Below are 21727 nucleotides of genomic sequence, written 5' to 3'. Positions count from 1 at the left end.
TTTTTATTACTGTTATGTATTATAATCAATACAGATGTGGTTATTTAAATGTTAAATGACGTTGATTATCAAAAACTAATGATAAACTTATAATGTTTGATGAGTTGCTAGATTCGAACGTTACTATTTTAAATTTGAAACAATTTTAAGGAGTAATGTTTATATTTGAAAACGATTTTTGAATTCTATATTAAACGTAATCTTAAATATAAACAATTTTATGATTAACAAAAACCAATAATGATAACTCGATCTATAGGTGCCTTAACGGTAAGGGGCGTTTGAATCATATGATATTTCTGTAACGCCCCACTTGAGGTATATAGCTAATTTATGTTGCATTGCTTGAATCTTTATTGTTTTGCTATTAATTGAGTTGTTATATTGTTAATATTGTTTGGTTGGCCCTTGGTTGAAAGGATGTATTGATTTGGTTGAGTGGTTGCCCTGAAATTGTAAAGTCTTGGCGAAATCTTGATGTTACAGACTTCGCTGGAGCGAAGAATAATCTTCGCCGTGGCGACGAGGTTTGCAACCAAAGAGGTAAGTTCTGTAATTTTTCGCCAGGGCGAAGAGCCGGCTGAGTTTTGTATTGAATTTGTTAGATATTTTTCCCTAAGGGCAAATGGACCATTCTACCCCTAATTAGCAGGAAAAGTGGAGAGTAAAATGTAAGGAAATTTCATGGAGAATATGTTAGAGTGGGAGTGTGAGTGTAAGGAAGCAAAGGACAAGGATGGAATGTCTAAGAAAGAGTAAGGGCATTATGGGAATGAATGAAGATATTTTGAGCTAAAAAGGGAATAAGCTTTGTAACCCCTTCATTCTTCGTCTTCCACCGCCTCTTCCATTCTCCATTTCCTCTCAAGTTTTCCTTCAATCTTTCAAGGAGTCTAAAGGGCTTTTTGAGTGATTTTGGTAGAAAGTTAATCTAAAGCATCCTAAGGTAAGGATTCTTGCTTTAGATGTGAATTTTACCTATTAATGAGTTGAAGTCTTATAGTGTGGTCGGTTGAGATTGTAGAGAAAAGGCAAGTTACCAAAGGTAAAGAGAAGTGCTAGTAGAATCACTCCATCACAAGTAAGTAAATTTAACCAAGTTGAGATTTAAGAACTCCTTTGAGTAAAGAATTATATATGCATATGTATGCTATATTATTGAGAATTGAATTGAAATGAGTATTTGCTTTGTGGTTGTTGAATACACTTCATTTATGAGAAGTGTTGAGATTGCATGATGTGTGATGACTGAGATGAAATTAGAGGATATTGAGAAATCTGTTTAGAAGTGTTTGTCCTTGACAGGAATTATAGCTATGTGAGGGAGTTTCCTCCCATTTTGGATGGTTATAGAAAGAAGTAGAGTTATTGTTATGGTAGAGTTTTTATATGCACATGAGTTGTTTGATGAAATGCCTAAGAGAAGTATGAGCATGAATAGCAAACCTTAATTCTTGCAACATTGCATATTGGGTTAATATTGAGTGGTTCCGTGTACCCTCCATTTTTCGGGGAAACCGAAACCAAAACCGCACAATGTAGGTTCCCAAAAAAAGGAACCAGAATCGGAACCACACAATGCAGGTTCTTCAATTCAAGGAACCGGAACATGAAATACAGGTTCCGGTTCCTTTCGAGGGTACCCTATAAAAAGTCAATTACCCCCCTATTAGTTTAAAAAATGACAAAAATACCTTAAAATTTTACAAATACACCCCTAACAAATATACTATTTGGGTTTAGGGTTTAATTATAATTAATTAAATTGTTAATCATTTAATTAAGTATTGTAATATTGTTTATAATAGATGTTATAATTAATTAAGTAATCATGCCATAAATTTATAATGTAATGTTATAATTAATAAAATTCTAATCATTTAATTAAGTATTGTGTAAATTAGTAAATTAATTACTAATGTTTATAATATAATGTCATAATCAATTAAGTAATCATTTAATTATGTAATGTTATATTAATTATATGATCATACTATAATAGTATAATGTAATGTTATAATGAATTAAGTAATCATACTATAAATCTATAATTTAATATTATAATTAATTAAATTTCAAATCATTTGATTAATATACTAATGTTTATAATGGAATGTTATAATTGATTAAGTAATCATATTATAAATATATAAGGTAATGTTATAATTAATTAAATTTTTAATCGTTTAATTAAGTAATGTAATAATATAGTAAATTAGTAAATTACTAATGTTTATAATGTAATGTTATAAATTCATAACTAATTATGTAATTATGTAATCATTTAACTATGTAATGCTATAATTAAGTAAGTGATCACATTATATAATGTAATATAATAATATTATAATTTAATTGAGTAATTATTTAACTATAATGTAATGTTTAATTAATGTTTATAATGAAATGTTTATAAGGTAATGTTATAATTAATTAAATTTCTTATCATTTAATTAAGTATTGTGCTAATGTTTATATAGCAAATTAGTAATTACTAATGTTTAAAATATAATATCATAACTCATAATTAATTAAGTAATTATTTAATTATGTAATGTTATAATTAATTATATAATCATACTATAATGTAATGTTATAGTGAATTAACTATTAAATAATCATACTATAAATTTTTAATGTAATATTATAATTAATTAAATTTTTAATCATTTAATTAAGTTTGTACTAATGTTTATAATAAAGTCAATTAATTAAGTAGTAATCAATTAATGTAATGCTATAATTAATTATACTATAAATCAATTAAGTAATGTTATAAAATTATAATTAATTAAGTAATCATTTAACTATAATGTAATGTTATAATTGATTAAGTATGATATTTAACTAGTAATTAAATTTATTAATGTTTATCAATTTATCATATATAATTAATTAATTACTAATTTATTATAAATATACTTAGAACTTGATAATTGAAGTAAATAACTAAATATATTATTACTTAATCAAATATACCATTTTATTCAAAAATAATATTTTTAATAACATTAAAAATATAAAACACTTTTAATTGGATCATAATTCCAATTATTCATTTAATTAATCAAAACTTTAATATTAATGTATTATAAATTTATAATATATTAAAGCTTTTAATAAGGTGTAATTTATATATAATAAGTATAATTGTATTCGTATATTTATTTAATTAGGTTATTCTAAAAATTTAACTTTTTCTATTTTAAATTTTTTTATATGTAAAACAATAGAAACCCTCCATTATTCACATTTCACAAATATTTCATTGTAGTCCAGGTTCCAAAACAGGTTCCAAAAATCGGTTTCAAACTGGGTACCCCCTACAGGTTCCGAACAGGGTACCCTTTTTACAGGTTCCTGTTCCTCCACACACAAGAACCGGAACCGGAACCGCACAATATCGGTTCCAAAAAATTAGAACCGAAACCTACCCGCATAGTACCGGTTCCGGGTAGGTTTCGGTTTTGGTTCCTGTTCCAGTTCTACCCCCCGGTTCCGGTTCTACCGGTTACCCGTGCTCACCCCTAAATTATTGGCATTTCATTAGTGCATTAATGAGCATTAACCATCCATACACATTAGTTGTGCGTTCAGAAGTAGCTTGAGAAAGAGTAGAGAATTTGAGTATAAGTTACTCTAAGAGTAATGAGAATGAGAAAACTCCAAGAGTAGAGTAAAAGAGAGAATAAGCACTAGAGAATAAAAACAAGAGTAGTGCTAAACGAGAGAATAGAGTAGGTCATGCGATGGGGAACCCATGAGTGATGAGTAGAATCATCACGATTAGTGGGAGCTTTGTGATCTTCCAGCCGTGCCTCCGGTAAGATGAGGTTGTGACACACTCGAGAGAGAGAGAATACACTCACGTGGCCAAGGGTTCCGAATCCATGCATAACTGAGTCCGATCGGCAGAGAATGAGTTAAGGTCACAAGTAGTGGGAGCTTTATGATCTTCCTGTCGTGCCTCCGGTAAGATGGGGCCGTGACACTTGAATGAGTATTGGTCACGTAGAGCAGGATTGATTCTCGGCCGTGTCTTCGGTAAGATGAGGCCGTGACATTCAAGTGAAAAAGAATGAGCAAACATGAGAAAGAACAAAGAAAGAATGAGTAGTGTCACAAAGAGTGGGATGGTGCTTTGTGAACTCCACCCGGCCCTGCCTTCGATAAGATAAGGCTGTGACATATAACAGAAAGTTAATAGAACGAGCTATGTGAAAGAGAAACAGAAAGAGAAAAGTGTAAGGAAAGAATTAAGAGAAAGAGTTACGGGGATAGATGAGTAGAGGATTTACTTACTGAGTCTTTTTGTGCTCACCCTATTGTTTCTATGTGTTTTGCAGGATCTAGGTGAGGACGTAGTTGGATGGACGTTGGCAAGCGAAGAGAAATAGTCACACTGTCTACCACTTTTTGATGACTTGTATATGATACTTTATTTTGTGTAAAGTATATGTATATTTAATGAAATAAAAATTTGGGCCCATCTAATTATGTTATTATACATGTTTTTTATTATATGTATTTCTATGAGTATATGAGTAGAAATGAGTCATTACAATTTCATTATAGGAGTATATTATATTAATGGAAAGAAAGATCATCTTGAAGATTATTTGAAATGTTTAAAAAATGTGTTTGGTTGATTCGAATAAATTAGTGAATAATATGTTTGGTTAAGAGGATAAATGGGTGGGTATGTTATACAGATTACTAAATTGCCCTGTTTTTAAATATTAATATAATAGTATTTTTTTATTATTATTTTTTGAATTATTTCTTTTAACCTCCTACATTTGAAATTTTGCTAGAACACCTCAACCATATAAAACTTTAATTTATAGCAAAATCACCCCCACCCACCCCAAGCCACTACCGGCAACCAACCACCACCGTCGGCCGCTGTCGGTAGTTGACAGAATGGCGCACGAGTGGCTATATATGGCTAGCCATGCGCCGACAAAGCTAGAAATGGCCATGAATCACAAATCTATGGCTGAAAAACGGCCATAGAAACGCTAGATCTGGTCGTTTCTGGCCGTAGGAAAATGCCTTACTATAGCACGATCAGCAAGATCCCGTTGGTCATGCACCATTAGAGCAACTGACGCTAGTGGCCGACGATGGTGAGTCAGGGCCAAAGTGGTCTTGGATGGCTAGGGGTATTTTGTTAACTTTTAAACTTTTTGTGGTTGGAGTGTTTTATCTAATTTCTCAAATGCAGGGGGGTTGGGTAATTGTTATTTGGTAGACATTTGAAGACAATTGTATCCGAAATGATTTTTAATTAAAGACAAAATGGGGAGAAAAATCAAATTACTTCGGTAATGTTTTAATGACACCCCTTAATAAGATAATAAGATTTCCCCCCACATTACCAACAATAAACACTATTTGCAATAAAAGATTACGGTAATATTTTATTACTTGTAAAATAAAATTATATATACAAATCAAAGGATTTGTTAATTATACTTAAAGAAAATAAAAACTACAAATAATTTTATGGAAAATTTTAAAATATGAAAATTAATGTTATTTATATTATTTTGTATATTTAATATATTAAGTATTAACTCATGTATTATTAAACAAAAAAAAAAAAACTTATTGGTTTGTTTTTATGGTTGAAACTAATCTCTTATTTAATTGGTAAATTAACTATTTATCGACTTAATTAGGGTTTTTTTATTACTATTATGTATTATAATCAATATGGATGCGGTTATTTAAATGTTGAATGACATTGATTATCAAAAACTAATGATAAACTTATAATGTTTGATGAGTTGCTAGATTCGAACGTTACTATTTTAATTTTGAAACAATTTTAAGGAGTAATGTTTATATTTGAAAATGATTTTTGAATACAATATTAAACTTAATCTTAAATATAAACAATTTTATGATTAACAAAAACCAATAATGATAACTCGATCCATAGGTGGCTTAACAGTAAAAGGGCGTTTGAATCATATAATGTTTTATTATAAGGGTATATTATTTTAACCGAAAGAAATATCACATTGAAGATTATTTGGAATGTTTAGAAAATTTGTTTGGTTGGTTCGAATAAATTGGTGAATAATATATTTGGTTGAGAGAATAAATGAGTGGATATGTAATATAGATTACTAAATTGCCCTCATTTTTAAAAACTAATATAATAGTATTTTTTATTATTATTTTTTGAATCAATTTTTTAACCCTCTACATTTGAAATTTTGCTAAAACACCCTAGTCATATAAAATTTTAATTTGTAGCAAAATCACCCCCACCCATCCCAAGCCACTACCAGCAGCTGTTGATAGTCATCAGAATGGTACACAAGTGGCTGTATATGGCCAGCTGTGCACTGACAAAGCCAGAAATGGCCATGGATCACAAATCCATGGCTGAAAACGGCAATGGAAACGGCAGATCTGGCTGTTTCTGGCTATGGATCTGTGATCCATGACTGGAAAAGGCTTTACCGGAGCACGACAGGCAAGATCCTGCCGGTCGTGCACCATTAAGGTGACTGACATTGGTAGCTGGCGACGGTGAGTCACGGCTAGACCTGGGAAAATAGGTTTGGACCTGCGGGTCGACCCTAAATCCGGATAAAAAATATAGGGTGTGGGTCTTTAATATTAGACCCGTTTTTCTTCTACTCGTACCCGGCCCAACCCATTTTGCCAAGGGGTCAAGCGAGTACACCCGCGGGCACCCGTTTGCTTTTCCCCTTTTCATTTTGCAGGGATACCCTAAATTCTAAATTGGGGTTTGACCATGTTTTTGCCCCAAATCGCAAAATCCCTAACTCTCTCAAATTCATCGTCGCTGCTTCTCCTGTCTTCATTTCTCATCAGCATAAAAGGACTCTGTAAATAAATCCAACAACAAAACAAAAACATAAATCACACAAATTCAAAAATCCAAAGGAAAAATTCAATCAAACAAAAACAAAAATCCAAAAACCCAAAGGAAAAATTCAATCAGACCTGTCCAGGTAAAGTGCCATCAAGATCCTTCAAAGTTGGACGAAACTTGTGCATAAGCCAATTGGTTCTCTTCCCCTTTAGAGCTCGTCTAGTATGAAACACAAGGGTCTTCTGTGCGTCGTTCGTCACTGTTGTTTTGGCAAGGTGTCATTTGTTCATTGGCAGATGATTAACTATATCTGGTGATGCGGTGGAGGATGCATTGCGGCCTGCGGGGCAGCAGGTGGCATGTGGGACGTGGGGAGTGGAAGTGGAGGTGATTAAAGTCAGAGTTAGGTTTTGGTTGGGATGAAGACTGAAGAGTGGAGAATCTGCGGCAGAAGTTTCAAAATCTAAACAGTAAAAGAGGATACTCAGATCTGTTCAATCTTTGCCTGTTTGCAGAGTCAATTCATTCTCAAACTGTTGCTTTTCTTCTATAAATTTTTTCTTTTTTCAGATTTTTTTATGTGGGTTTATTTGGTTGATGAGGAATGAAAGGACAATCAATAAAGTTTTTTAATCTTTTTCTTTGTTAGGTTCTGGGTTTCTGTTTGGCTGGTGAGAAACCTTGGGAGAAAACGTGGGTTTCTTTTTTCTGTTTGGTTGGTGACAAATTTTGCTCAAAAATGAAGATTTTAGGAAGATTTGGGGGTGTAACTGCAAAAATCTAAAACTGGAGTGAACAGTACGGGCACCCTCGGGTCCACCCATACTCGTATAGGGTAGGGTGCGGGTCCAAAATATTAGGCCCGTTTAAATCGACCAGTTTTGGGCCCGTACCCGTAAGACCCGCACCCGTGAGACTCGACCCGCACCCGGCCCACCCGCCCATTTTGCCAAGTCTAGTCACGGCCTAGGGTGGCTAGGGGTATTTTATTAACTTTTAAACTTTTTTGTGATTGGGGTGTTTTAGCTAATTTCTCAAATATAGGGGGGTTGGGTAATTGTTATTTGGTAGACATTTGAGGACAATTGTGTCCAAAATAATTTTTAATTAAGGGTAAAATGGGTAGAAAAATCAAATTACTTCGGTAATATTTTAATAACACCCCCTAATAAGATAATAAGATTACCCCCCACATTACCAACAATAAACATTATTTACAATAAAAGATTACTGTAATATTTTATTATTTGTAAACTAAATATCGGAATCTTACAAAATAAACAAACATTATCTCTGTTATCTTATATACCTCTAATCCAAACGCCCTAAAGGTGGGCTTCAACTCTCGGTGCAATACATTTGTTCACATTTATTCATAATTTATCTAGAGGGCTGCGACATACACATTGGTTAATTGCATTAGTGGGAACATTTTATTTCATTATCAATGATGTTGACATAGGTTAAAAAAAACACTTAAAAAGGGTAAAATTTAATAGGAAACATTATCAATTAAAACTTGTAATTAAATGTAAATTTATAATAGTTAATATATAAAAAATGGGTTGTGTTAAAAGAACTTTTCAAAGATAAAATCACAAAAATATAAACTATTCGGGTATTTTTGAATAATATTTTAAATGAGTTGAATATTTATAAAAAAAAGTTCTCAAATTGTAATTATTTTTCATATGTATTATCAATTTATCACATTAAGCACCGATACCTAACCACATTTACACTCCTAATAGTATTTGTTGACTTAATATCAAACATTTGTGTGGGTAAAGTATTAACAGCCACGTGGCTTCATCCGAACCCTTGGATTGAAATCCTTCTTCAAATAACATTTCAACTTCTCTCTTAAACTCTAAATAATTAACATTTTCCCCCCAGAAACAATAAAATCTCTCAAATCTCAATCCATTTGTCTCGTTGACATGTCTTCCTCCGGCGGAATTGGTGGCGCCGCCGCCGCGGCACCACCACCACCTTCTCAGCCACAGATGTATTACTGTCACCAGTGCGAGCGCACGGTCAGGATCACTCCGTTTTCTTCCATAGAACTCGCTTGCCCCACTTGCAACGGTGGCTTCCTTGAAGAACTCGAAACTAACCCTAACCCTAACCCTAATTCCAATTCTAACCATCCTTTCGATGCCTTCTTCTTAGACGATCTCAATACGCTGTTGGGTATGGGTCCCACTCCGACTCGGCCGTCTTTCACAGACTCGGCCGAATTCAACCCCTTCGTTTTTCTCCAAAACTATCTTCAAACCCTGAGGGCAGGTGGCGCGAATATCCAGTTCGTCATCGAGAACAGCTCCTCAATGGACCCCACCGGTGGAGGGGCGGCGTTTCGGCTCCCAGCGAATCTCGGGGATTACTTCATCGGGCCGGGCCTCGAGCAGTTGATCCAACAATTGGCGGAGAACGATCCCAATCGATATGGGACGCCTCCGGCTTCGAAATTGGCCATTGAGGGGCTGCCAAATATCAAGATATCGGAGGATTTGATGGGCTCGGAATCATCTCAGTGTGCTGTGTGTAAGGATAGTTTTGAGTTGAATGAAGTTGCGAAACAGATGCCTTGTAAGCATATATATCACTCAGATTGTATTATGCCTTGGCTTGAGTTGCATAATTCGTGTCCTGTTTGTCGGTATGAGTTGCCTACGGATGATCTTGATTATGAGCAAAGGCGTAATGGGAATAATAATAACAATAATATCAGTAACAATGATAGTACTGTTAATAATAACAATAATCAGGGTTTTAGTGTTGGGTTTGGTGGTGGGATGTCTGCTGCTGGTGATGGTGTTGGTGGTGGTGGTGGTGGTGGTGATGGTGGGAGTGGTGGAGGGAATCCTGAGACTCCAAGGACCATGGAGCGGAGGTTTAGTATCTCCTTGCCGTGGCCATTTAGGGCGTTTGGTTCGCCTGCAGGGACAAGCAGTGGGAGTGGGAACAATGATGGAGATTCAAACCCAGGGAATAGGGGTTCAGAGCCCAGACAAGAAGATCTTGATTAAGAAGGATCTTTGGTATTGTGCTTTTAACCTCTTAATTTGCTTGCTCTATTTTATTTTATTTTGTTTGGTTTTGGTTAGTTTGTTCTATTGATTCGCTGTGGGTTTTCTGTTCTCTATGTAAATATGGTTCCATTCTTTTTTATTTTGGAATGTTGGTGGGTAGAGAGTGATACTGTAGTTTTATTTATTTTGCTTGTGTGAGGATTACTTCATAAATTTGCGGCTAAGTGTTCGCCTGTGATTGATATATTATATTTGAGTTCTTTGGGGCAATTCTCTTGTGATTATGCATTTTTTGTTGAAGTTGTGTATGTGTATGTCTTTCTCTCTTAAAATAAACAATTCCATTTTACCATTTTCTGGTGGATATGGAAGGCTTAAGAGGTTGGGTTTTTGAACTAGGGTTGGGAGCTGCTTATGTCAGGAGTAAGATTTTGAATGGCTATCTCTGGCGTTTGTGTTTGTGTAAATCATTCTTTATGGTGTTTGGTCTAATGGAGTTAGAGGTTGTGTTTGCATTAATAATTCTATGTTTATAGGGTTTGGTCTAATGGTTTCGACTGGAGGGAGCTTCATCTTTAGAAATTGCAGAAGATCAGTGTAATAGTTTTTCACACATAAACTAGAGATGTAATATAAATTTTATATGAGAAGACCAGTTGCTGAAGTTTAGCCCTCTTTGCTAGTATGGAAAGGAATGTGGCTAGGCTAGGTGCCCTTTGTCCTGATATGGAACTGATAATCAGTTCGACCACTGTGAGTTGCACAAGCTTAGATTATGTCTCTACAACTGTAGACATCCAAATTGGATGATGTCTTATGATTATATGTTGTGATATGGGTTTGTTCTGCCGTTTGGCATTTTAGCTAGCCTAATTTTGTATCATCTCTCTCCCTTTTTTTTTTTTTTTTTTTTGTAGGCCTTTTTGGTTTCTTTGACAGTATGTCCTCATTCATGTAGCATCTGGTGCTCTTGTAAATCTAGCTTCTTTTTAGTTTACTCCTGTAAGGCCAATACTTTGATTCTTGTATGTCCAGTCTATTCTTACTGCTGCTGTCCCTTCTGTGAGGAAGGGACAATATCTTCTTCTTTTGCTGTAGTTCAGTTTCTTATCAAACAGAAGCATACCCTCTGGTGCTGAAAATGTAGAAACTTTTCATCAATAAATTATAGTGAAATGTACTTCCAGAAAAAGGAAAAAAAATATAATAAAATTGTAACCGAGGAGCTACTATATAACCAATATTATCCTGTAATAGTCAAAGGTTCATTGCTGACCCAGTGAAATGATAGTGAACGTGTACAGGAAGCTGTCAATATTTTTGTTTGTCAATTGAGAACATGTGGCTCAAAATATGATCTTGCCATTTACAAAACCTATTCATGTAACTCAAAATTCTGCAAGTGCCATAGCGTTGTGGTTTTATCTTTGTCAGTCTCAAGATTGAAACATGTTTAATATACCACTTAATACTGTTACAAGATTTGAAGGCACATATCAATCTTTCACCTATTGCACTTTTTGTCTCAACATGTAGTTATTATCATCAAGATGAAGAGAGGATATAAACAGCTTCATTGTATAATCTGCAATTCTTTGACTCAAAATTATTGTTTCAACATTTACTCAATGTTCTTGATCTTTCTTATATCTGTAGTCCTTGCATAGGTTTTAGGTTTAGCGTCAATAGCTATGGCCGCAGGTTTAAGTGGCAGCTTTACTAACAGAAGTTTCTTGATTGTTCTCAACAGGCGTTTCTGATCTGTCTCACTGTAGGTTTGATAGATTACTATAAGGTTTCATCGTTCTAGAATAATCTAGCAAAAACTTTGAATGGACCTTGCATCTCCTTCTAGAGCTTCTTTAGATGATTCGAGCCCTTTAATCTGTCTGGAAATCTGCTGAAATCAGTCCTTCCCATCAATCATGCTAAGCTTTATCTTGGTCACATCCAAATTCTATCCTTTTCATGGTATCTTCAAACTTATTTCTCTCTGTGTCAAAAGTAGTGGGGCTGCATTTTGCGTTTTGACCAACTCTTTCTCAGTCATGTTGCTGATCCTTGACTCACAGATTATTTCCCTGAGTTGACAGCAGTGAAGTTCCCCAAAACCTAGTTCAATACCTTACCGTCTCAGTCTTGCACAACTTATACAGCTCTTAAGTGGCACCTTTTTTCAGTTCCTCGCTTGAGCAAGCCAATCAGGTTGTCAACATCTTACAGATCAGGGGACGCCTACTATCAAACCTAATGTCAGCAATAAGAATGATAAATATGATGTAGAGGCAGAGGTTGAGAATTGGAAAAACTTTATTAATTTCTGGATGAATAGTTAGATATTTAAGTCAGACCTTTTGTGTTTGAATCACCAGATTGAATTGCTCAGATTTACTGGCTCCTCTTCTAACAAGTCCAATGATTTTTGAATAATATACCTTAGAATGTTCTTGTAAATGTATAACTATCTTGAACTATTTTCTTTTAATTTGTACCCGTTGTAGTATTGGTTTCTGGGTCCATAAAACTGAAGGTTGGTGATTGGGTTGATCCTATGCTCCTAAGATTGAGAGCTTTTTCTTTGACCTTAGTTGTTGACACTCCATTTTGGAAGTAGTTAGTTATACATGTTAAACAATTCAGGATTGATTTAAATTACAGGAAGGAAATGTCTGTATATTTGCTGCAAAGTTATGAATGTGCTCATTTAATAGGTAGGAGTTTCGGGAAATGCAGAAGAGGAAGCAGGAAATGAATATTAAAACTTGCTTTAATGAAATGAGAAAGAAAGTTGCATCTAATGAGGACATATTTAAACTTTCTCCATATTGTAGCTGATTGGTGTCCGTGAGATAATTGATGAGAAAGTGCTAGGGGCTATGGAGGATTTCAGTATGCGAAAACATGTTATGGATTGTTATTGTAGCAAGATAGAAACTAAGAATGGTCACATTAAATTGCTCTTATCGGGTGATCAACGGTATTTGCATAGGTTTTGTTGAATCGCTTAACTTTGTAACTTTGTGCTTCCTAACTGTTCTCTTTTTAAAAAAGTTTCCATACCACATCAGTTATTTGTATGCAATGAACACTATAGCGTAAAATTAAAATGTTTAGATGCACAATAATTAGTACTTGAGTTGTTTATTATATATTACCTATGACATATATTTATTATGTATAAAGTATGTGTGATTGTGTAGTATATACATATAATATAACATTTTATCAAAATATTGAGCCAAATTCTTGAGATTGCTAAGAATGTAGCTTCAGAGCAAACTCAGTTGAGCTAATTAATTTAGTATATATACTAGTTACTTTGGAGGAATCATGACCTTGAAGCCATACAGTAGCTGCTTGGTTCTGTTGGATGAAGCTCAACACAGCCATGCCAAAATTGGTTGTCCTTTTTGGAGTGAGCAAATTGAGCTGTTTGTTCATTTTTTTTTTTTTTTTTTTTTTAGTGCTGGGTTTCTCATGTAGGATTTTGAGTTTTAATTATTTATCGTTTTTCCACTTGGATGTTTGTTGTTCCGAGGTTAATCATCTATTGTTTGCCCATTTGGTTTCATATGTCTGTATTCAGATCTACAGAAGATTTGTTGCAAGGAATTATTGTCTTAAAATTATCTCTACACAAACCTGGCTTTCTGGGTGCTGTTAGTTTTTTGCTAGATTGATGGTGCACTATATTTTGTCGGTCTTCTGTCTATGTCATTGTTTGACATTCTATCTGTTTTATATGTCCGTCTTTCATTTGGATATTTTCTCTCTTCAAAACTGCTGGCTGTACATATTTATTTTGCTTAATGTGTTATACAACAAAAAGACTTTGATGTAGTATCTTATGGTGTCTGTTTACAGAAACTTGTTCATGATCTTTTCCCTGTTTTGGCAGGAATGGAAAGTGATTCGGATCTGCAACCGCAGGTGACATAGCAGAGAGATGTTTCGTATTAATGATTAGCTACAAATGCTTATTTTCATATTTGGATAATAATCATAGGTAAATGTCCATTTTGATGTTAGTATTAAGAATTCTTTATAGTTTCAAAATTCTATGACAAGTTTTATTGTGCATCATCGGTTTGCATATTTGTAAAAAAATTTATTCTCTTTGGACCAGTTTTTATGTTGGAAATGTGCATTTTACAATTTTATTTCATTCTGAAGTTATGCTATTGCTGGATCCTTTTACTACCACTGAACTCTTTCTTGTTTACTAATAAAAAAATTGCTTCTCTCGTAGTACACGCCCTCGTTGCTGAGCAGAGTTTTGGTAATATTTAATACCACATTTAACGTTTCATGTTATAAATATCACGATATTTTGAGAAACATATAAAAGAAACTTATCATGGGTACAGATTCTCCTCACTGTGCGGGTGTAATTAAGCATTGTTTAAACCTGATCGAAGAAGCTAAATAGCTAAGTTTTTGCATTGTTCCCATTCATAATATTACACGATACTAATTTGATACCTTATGATAATTTGAATACGAGCCCCTTGATTGTTACTAAAACCCCAATTTGGCAATGGAGGGAATGCCGAAGATATGCCAAGGATGGTTTACCTGGCCATGGTGTTTATGTAATGTACACACATAAAACTTATGCATGAACGCATGTTATTGGGGTTTTTTTGGCTTTAAACAAATTATAAAAGTTTGATGATCAATACAACAGCTAGGATATGGCAAGCAGGCAGCAGCGCAGAAGATGAAAAGAAGTAGCCACTTACAATGGTACTTACACTACATGATGCAAGTCATCATGATTGTTTTCAGCTCACCATTTCTGTAGTTGAACACATAAATAAGCAACTTTTCGACAGAGATTTTGAAAACACAAGGAAATGAGATTCTATTGCATGATTCTGATACTGGAAAAGCATATCCGTACTTCAATCTGATAGGTTTCAACAATAAAAACATATACTGTATTCTTCATAATATCTTAGAAGTCCCGATGTCTAGTCATGGACAGAGGTGAGAGGTCTCGAACCAGGCTACACTGTTAGATTCAGATACAATCATCGACTTGGTGTATTGTTCTTCTCTGTTTTAGACAGGGTTTGAATTTGCATCACGTTATTGGTATGTGATATACAGACAAATCTTCATTAATGAATAGTAAATTTATCTTATTTGTTGTTGCAGAAGAATGAGGGCAATTAAGGAGGTAACCGAGGATAGCAAGTGAAGCTCTAAGCTCCTTTAAGCAGGATCATAAAAGCAACAAAATAATGCTAGATGTAAAGCGTATGTTTAAGATGGTAAATTCCTCTATTAAGTGATTCCCATGATTTTGCTTCTTGTTTCCAAGAACAATAAAAGGAGTCTCCAATCAATTCTAAGTGAATGCTATTGACTTTCTAAGCTTCATGTTTACCTATCATTCCTGTGAATCATTAGGGAGCAGGTCCAGCGGGAGTTATCTGAGCAGTCTTTTAGTTTTTCCACTCAATCCAACTGGTTCCAGGCATTTTCCTTACATCCCTGCTCTCCATTAGCTGTCTCAGCATCCCTACACCATCCCAATTGTTTAAACCAGCAAACATATTCGATAACAATACATAACTCGATGAGTCATTTCTATTGAGATTTATTGCATGTTCTGCTGCTCGCTTCCCAGTTTCAACATCCCCATGGAGCTGACAGGCAGCAAGTAAAGTCTGCCAAACCAGCACGCCTGGTTGAAACGGCAAGTTCAAGATCAATTCCTCTGCTTCTGTGATACGTCCAGCTCGGCCCAGTAGATTTACCATGCATGCATAGTGATCTTCTCCAGGGGAAATTCCATGGTCCTTAGTCATGGAAGATAAATATTTCCACCCAGCATCAATAAACCCTCCTTGGCTACAAGCATACAGCAAACAAATATAGGTGATGTAATTGGGCTCTACACCCTTCATAGTCATGTCATCAAAAATCTCAAGAGCTTCTCTAGCTTGGCCATTTTGAGCACACCCCATTATCATTGTTGTCCATGACACAACAGTACGATCATCCATGGAACGAAAAACACCCCAAGCACCATCCATGTAACCACATTTGACATACATATCAAGCAGCGCATTATCCACACAAACATCAATCTCAGAACCAAGTTTTATCCTCAACCCATGAACTTTCTTCCCCTTCTCCAAAAATGCCAAATTGGCACAGGCATTAAACGCTGTAGCAAGGGTAAACTTATTAGGCTTCACACCCTTCTTCATCATCTCCTCAACAACCTCAACTGCCTTCCCCGGTTCCCCACACTGTAAGCAGGCAGAAGCCATCTGGGTCCAACAGCACACATCTCTTTTGGGCATTTCATTAAAAACTCTAAAACCCTCCACCAATCTCTGGTTCTTTATATACATATCCACCAACGAATTCCCCACACAAATTTCAACCCCATAGCCACTCTTAACGACCAGCCCATGAACTTGCATTCCCATTTCAAGACAATTACCCACAGCCAAACCGGTCAAAACACTCGAAAAAGTGAAGTTATCAGGCTTCACTCCTTCACTAATCATGCGAAACCAGAATCCCGGAACCTCCAAATAACAATGCTGCAAATAACCACCCATCATAGCATTCCATGTCACAACATCTTTATCCAAACACTTATCAAAAACCTCCAAAGCCTCAACCATTTTACCTTTCCTTATCAAAGCCGTCAAAAATGCATTCATCAAGAACACATTCCACTCCAGTCCCAACCTCAAAATGAGCCCGAAAATTTGGTACACCCCTTTCAAACCCCCACTCTCACACAAAGAACAAGCATGTAACACACTAACAAAAGTAAACCCATTTGGCGCCGTTTCTCCCTCCAAATGCATTCGTTTAAACAATGAGAGCGCTTTCTGAGGACACCCATGTTGCACAAACCCAGAAACGACGGCAGACCAGGACACGACGTTTCGTTGAGGCATTTCGTCGAACAACTGGAGGCCACTAGTGAGGTCCCCACATTTCATGTACATGTTGAGGATGTGATTGTGGAGGAAGAGGGAATAGGGAACGTAGCGTTTTATGAAGCTGCCATGAATGGCTGCTCCATGACGCAAGCGTGAGGATTCGATGCATTTTTGTAACAAGTTAGAGACGAGTTGCTCTGAGTTTAGTGATGATGAAATGTGCCTTGTGAAAACATAATAAGGCAGTAGTACCCTTGTGCTTGTCAAAGTAGTTATACAGATGATACGGTACATCTGTTTACTCTAAGAATTCTCAAGAAAACAATACCAAAAAGTTTTTCTCATATCTATTATCGGTATATTCCTCTCATACTGAACAAATATACAAATAATATCTATCAAAACTGGTGTTACTTAGATTGTATCAAGATTTTCATAGTGAAGTAAACTTGTAGCAAACTGGTGTTATGATAAACGGAATCACTGTCTTGATGCATTTAATATAGGAAATGATATTTATTAGTGTCAAGTTGGATACGAACTGTATCTTTTGACACAGGATCTTCCCTCTGACTACAGTAATCTGTAGGCTTGCAGAATAAAAACACACAAAAACCATTATACCATGGTTTTCATTGTGAAGTTGTATCAATTGCTACTACAATTCCAAATAATATATCAGAGGGCTACACAAGTAAACAAAATCATGCATTTTGACAGATCAAGTTCAAGAGATGAACACATAATTACTAGAACATCGTGATTCGGAATCCATACTAGGCAGAATTAACCAGTAATCTAAAGTTAATCTGTACATTGATTCAAAGCAAACTTAATGTTGTTTGCAGACAGAAAACATTCATCAAAAGCTGTTGCATTTGTCATAGCTAGTGAGCTATCAAGCCAAAGCATAAACTGATGTGTTCTATAATGCTCATCAAAATTGTAAAAAGGATAAAGACTAGAGAAGCAAAAACTCAGTTCTGCTATCCACTAAGCCCAACTTAAAGGCACGAGACTCAGAGAATATGGAAGAACGATAGGATTGAAAGTGGAACAAGTACCCATCTCATTCTGTCCACAGACTTTCTTCATCTTGTTTGTGTTGACATGATAGAGGTAGATGTTGGTGCACACCCTCATCAATACGTACCCGTCTTTAAAGGCCAAGGGATCCATCCATGGAGTTGAATCAGCTAGTCGCTGTGTCACTCTCACCTGTAAGTTGCACAGGAATTCTGGATGTTCTTCTTCCATTGCATCAAGACTTTTTGAGTGTTTAAGCGTCCAATGGAATTCAAAATAGTCCTCCAAACACCAAACATGAAATCCATTTTCAGAGACCATGACATAATGTAGCTTACCATCAGATTCCCCTATACATGCCTCAGGGACGCTATCTAGTGTTGCAGCAGAAATTGGGACTGAAATCAACCAAGATAGCTCATTTTCAATGTTGAATGTGAGGATTTCATCACCATTAGTCAACCAATGTAAGATCCCTCCAATAAGAGTGCCTTTGTTCTTGTACAATCTATCATTGCATAGACAAATCTCTTTCGATGTCCTCCAATCACCAGTATCTGAAGAGTATATGTCAAATGAGAAGTAAAAATCCTCAGCTCCAGCCTCACATTGTTGCACTTGAACCAATTTAAAGTTAGTTGAATGGCCAATAGGTTCTCGACATGGATCAAAAACTAGAGCAATGCTGGTTTCTTTATCAGCTTTGGTCCAATCCAGCCTGATCCATTCTCTGTTCAATGGATTGCACACATAGATGGATGGATCTTTAAAAGGGTAGCAACTCCTCAAACAGACCAGCCCATTGCATGATGCCATCACTACAACATCTTCGGGGAGAAACCTAAATACTCTCTGCTGCAATCCTTCAGATTCAACAGGGATATGATTAATAGTTTTGATATCATCTAAGCACCAGTGGAACCTGTGCTGGAAGAAGAATCCAAATATTGGTTCTCGCTGTTGTGACTGAGACTTGATGAAAAGACGGTCAGATAGAAGACGATGCCATCCTTTGCAAACACACTTTAATCCCAACAAACATTTTGTTGGCAACCGGGACAACACTTCGAAGAAGACGTCAGTGTTCAAGGACCAGAAATTATGCATTACCTGAAATATAGAAACAAGTCAGCATATCAAATGTGAAAAGACATTTTGCAGCGAAACAGAAGAGAAAAGTTACAAGAATTGATTCATAATAAAGCAATGAGTGATAAACACTCTATTATGAAGCATCTAAAGAAACATTCATCAATCTAAATACAAACTCATTCAAATTTCATCCAACCAAACACAAATTTCAATTCCAACAACTTAATAAAACGGAGATATACCAAGAATAGTTTTGCATCAAACCCACAAAGAAAACTTTCAAATAAATGAAAAGGAATAGATTTTCGCTTGACATACTGACATTAATTTTACTTCTCTGTAATAATGTTCCTCAGTTTGCTTTTTGGGTTTTCTCTTTCATTTCCCACCAAAAAAACAAAGCATAGTCCTTGAAACGAGTCCTCTGCTTCAAAACAACCAAAGCTAAGATTACAAATTCACTTTAAAAAGAAAAAAGAAAATAAACAACAAAGAACCCATTTGCCATTTTCTGAAAGCTGGTTTTATCCGAGAATTTTGAAAAATGCTGATATCTTTAAGCCCTTTATAATTTATTTATTTTTTGTTTTCTCTAACATTTTCTGGCTATCCAACCAAACTCATAACATTTACAAAAAGAAGTATCTAGTAACACAAAAAGAAACTCTCAATCTTCTTCATGAGCTTTGTTCTCAATTACCTGGACGGAAATCCTCAAGGAGCTCTGCTAGCTAACAAGAAACACCAACCCAGTGCCCAAAACACAAAAACTTAGAAACTTACTTCTCTGATTTCTCTGCAAAAACTTTCAGTGAGTGTGTAAAGTAATTTTTGAAGCAGTTCTTCTTCGTCTATGTAGTCTTCGACACAAGAATAAAAATGGAGTTCGGAGACTGGTGGAGGAGTGTAGACTGCCTGCTGCATGTTAAACAGTGGATTATCAAGGAATACTATGAGACACGTTCTTGACCTGGGCCCATGGGTGGTCCAGGCTGGAGATGGTGTTGGGGCGGGCTCACTGTGGGGACGTCTTCTTGTTATGGGTAGACTGCAGTTTTTGGAAGATGCTGGGCAGGCTTAAAGTCATCTCCTTGTATAGCTTTCGCTTTTATTTTTGCCAAGGCCTGGTTTTTTGATGGGCTTTATTTGTATGGGCTTGTAAGTCCTAGTGTATATCGGCCTGCTTTATAGTGGGCTCTTGGGCCTCACTCCTCGAGTGTATTCTTTTTATTTTTTCTTCAATACAATTACCGGGATTACCCAAAAAAAATGTTGTCCATTTTCATGCATGAGAACGGGTTAGACAATCATGCCAACACTCTCAAATGACGGAAACTAAAAAGACTTTAGCTATAGCAATTGGTCTTTTATCATATTTTTGTCAATGGTCGTATAATCAAACAACTATGATGTGATCATATTATTTATATTTAACCACGCTCAAAAGATTTTCACTTGATATATCATCAATCAAATCATTTTTATCGAGTCATGTAACACGTCGCATTAATTAATTTATATCTTAATTATCAATCAAGAGAATAAAAATGCTTTCTTTTCAACAACCATGGTTACAAAATTAGGTATCTAATAATTAAAATTAAAGTCTTAATAACACATGAACTACATAGTGTAGGCCAAAAACTCTACAAAGAAATGTTTAGTCATATATGTATAAACAACCCCATAATAGTTAACCATATGAATTATAACCAAAACACCATATTTGGTAATTTAAACATTATTATGTTACATTAAAAATAAGAGTTAATGACATTAATTCTCGTTAAGTATGATATAATAAAAAAAATCCTCTTGAGGTTTTTGAAATAATAGAATTTTTTCTATTGTCAATTAATAGTTAGTGAAACCGTTAAAATTTACAATATTAAGAGTTAGTAAATTTTGCCAAATTGTCCTCTTTTAGGCTAATTTTAACATTTAAAGCTTAACGATAGAGGATTTCTTTTACTTCAAAAACCTTAAGGGTTTGCTTGAGAGCTTTTTTTCTCCTGGTTTTGAGGGGTTTTTAATTAGACTAGTTTTGAGGTGTTGTAAAACCATTATTTGCCAGATTTTGTACGCACTGGTTTTGACTGGCTCAAAAACCCCCCAGAACTAGTGTAGTGTATTTTTTAGGGGTATTAATGTTTGTTTTAAAAAAATATTCTACAAATACCCTATCCACTAAAAAACTATCCCAATTATATCCAAAAAAGAAAATTTTAACCATATTATGTGCGTCTTCAACAATATTAAATATAAAATAATTTTAAGCAATCAAAAAAAAAAAAAAAAATTTATTAAAATCTCATTTCTAGATGCTTTCTTGGAGAAGTGGAGCTATAATTTTTCAATCATTATAGATGCTGCAAAGAATGACGAAAAAGGATAAAGGGACTTATCACATTTAAAGTTATAAAATACTAATAAGTAGAAAACAAATAAAGAACTCTTACCTTGTAATTGAAAAAACAAAACTCTCGATAATTGGTTGAAGTTGGGTTTTTTTTTATGGGCATATATGTAAATTTTTTATTTTAAAAAACTGTCAGAATCGCTAGAAAATAAACTTCCAAACATAGATTGGATGTTTTAAAAATTATTATTAAAAATCTCTCCAAACTGCTGTCATAAAACTCTCCAACGGAATGGAATTTTGTTATTATATTATAGTCGGAGGAGATGTAAAGAGAAATATTTATAAACAGTGATCGCAATCATATAACTTGCGGGGATAGCTCAGTTGGGAGAGCGTCAGACTGAAGATCTGAAGGTCGCGTGTTCGATCCACGCTCACCGCA

General features: G+C 34.9%; 3 protein-coding genes and 1 non-coding gene across 4 annotated transcripts; 2 read left to right on the top strand and 2 right to left on the bottom strand.

The window, feature by feature from the left end:
- The first annotated feature begins 8718 nt into the window (after positions 1 to 8718).
- On the top strand, positions 8719 to 14056 carry LOC116116044 (E3 ubiquitin-protein ligase RING1-like). The gene is made up of 2 exons (XM_031402145.1): positions 8719 to 9900; positions 13790 to 14056. Exon 1 carries the CDS (start codon positions 8797 to 8799, stop codon positions 9886 to 9888), a length of 1092 nt encoding a protein of 363 aa, XP_031258005.1. The 5' UTR covers positions 8719 to 8796; the 3' UTR covers positions 9889 to 9900; positions 13790 to 14056.
- Positions 14057 to 15178: 1122 nt separating this feature from the next.
- Positions 15179 to 17269, bottom strand: LOC116116053 (pentatricopeptide repeat-containing protein At2g13600-like). Its single transcript, XM_031402156.1, has one exon. It carries the CDS (start codon positions 17097 to 17099, stop codon positions 15342 to 15344), a length of 1758 nt encoding a protein of 585 aa, XP_031258016.1. The 5' UTR covers positions 17100 to 17269; the 3' UTR covers positions 15179 to 15341.
- A 414-nt stretch (positions 17270 to 17683) lies between these two features.
- Positions 17684 to 19847, bottom strand: LOC116116033 (F-box protein At5g49610-like). Its single transcript, XM_031402135.1, has 2 exons — positions 19707 to 19847; positions 17684 to 18941 (listed from the first exon to the last, which is right to left on the bottom strand). The coding sequence occupies exons 1-2, from the start codon at positions 19845 to 19847 to the stop codon at positions 17799 to 17801; spliced, it is 1284 nt and encodes a 427-aa protein (XP_031257995.1). The 3' UTR covers positions 17684 to 17798.
- Positions 19848 to 21654: 1807 nt separating this feature from the next.
- Positions 21655 to 21727, top strand: TRNAF-GAA. The gene has a single exon. It is a non-coding gene; the product is annotated as a tRNA-Phe (tRNA).

The sequence above is a fragment of the Pistacia vera genome, unplaced genomic scaffold, assembly GCF_008641045.1.
Source record: "Pistacia vera cultivar Batoury unplaced genomic scaffold, PisVer_v2 Contig76, whole genome shotgun sequence".
In the NCBI taxonomy this organism is placed as follows: domain Eukaryota; kingdom Viridiplantae; phylum Streptophyta; class Magnoliopsida; order Sapindales; family Anacardiaceae; genus Pistacia; species Pistacia vera.
Note: the sequence above shows the minus strand (reverse complement) of the source record. Positions and strands in the feature narration are given on the sequence as shown.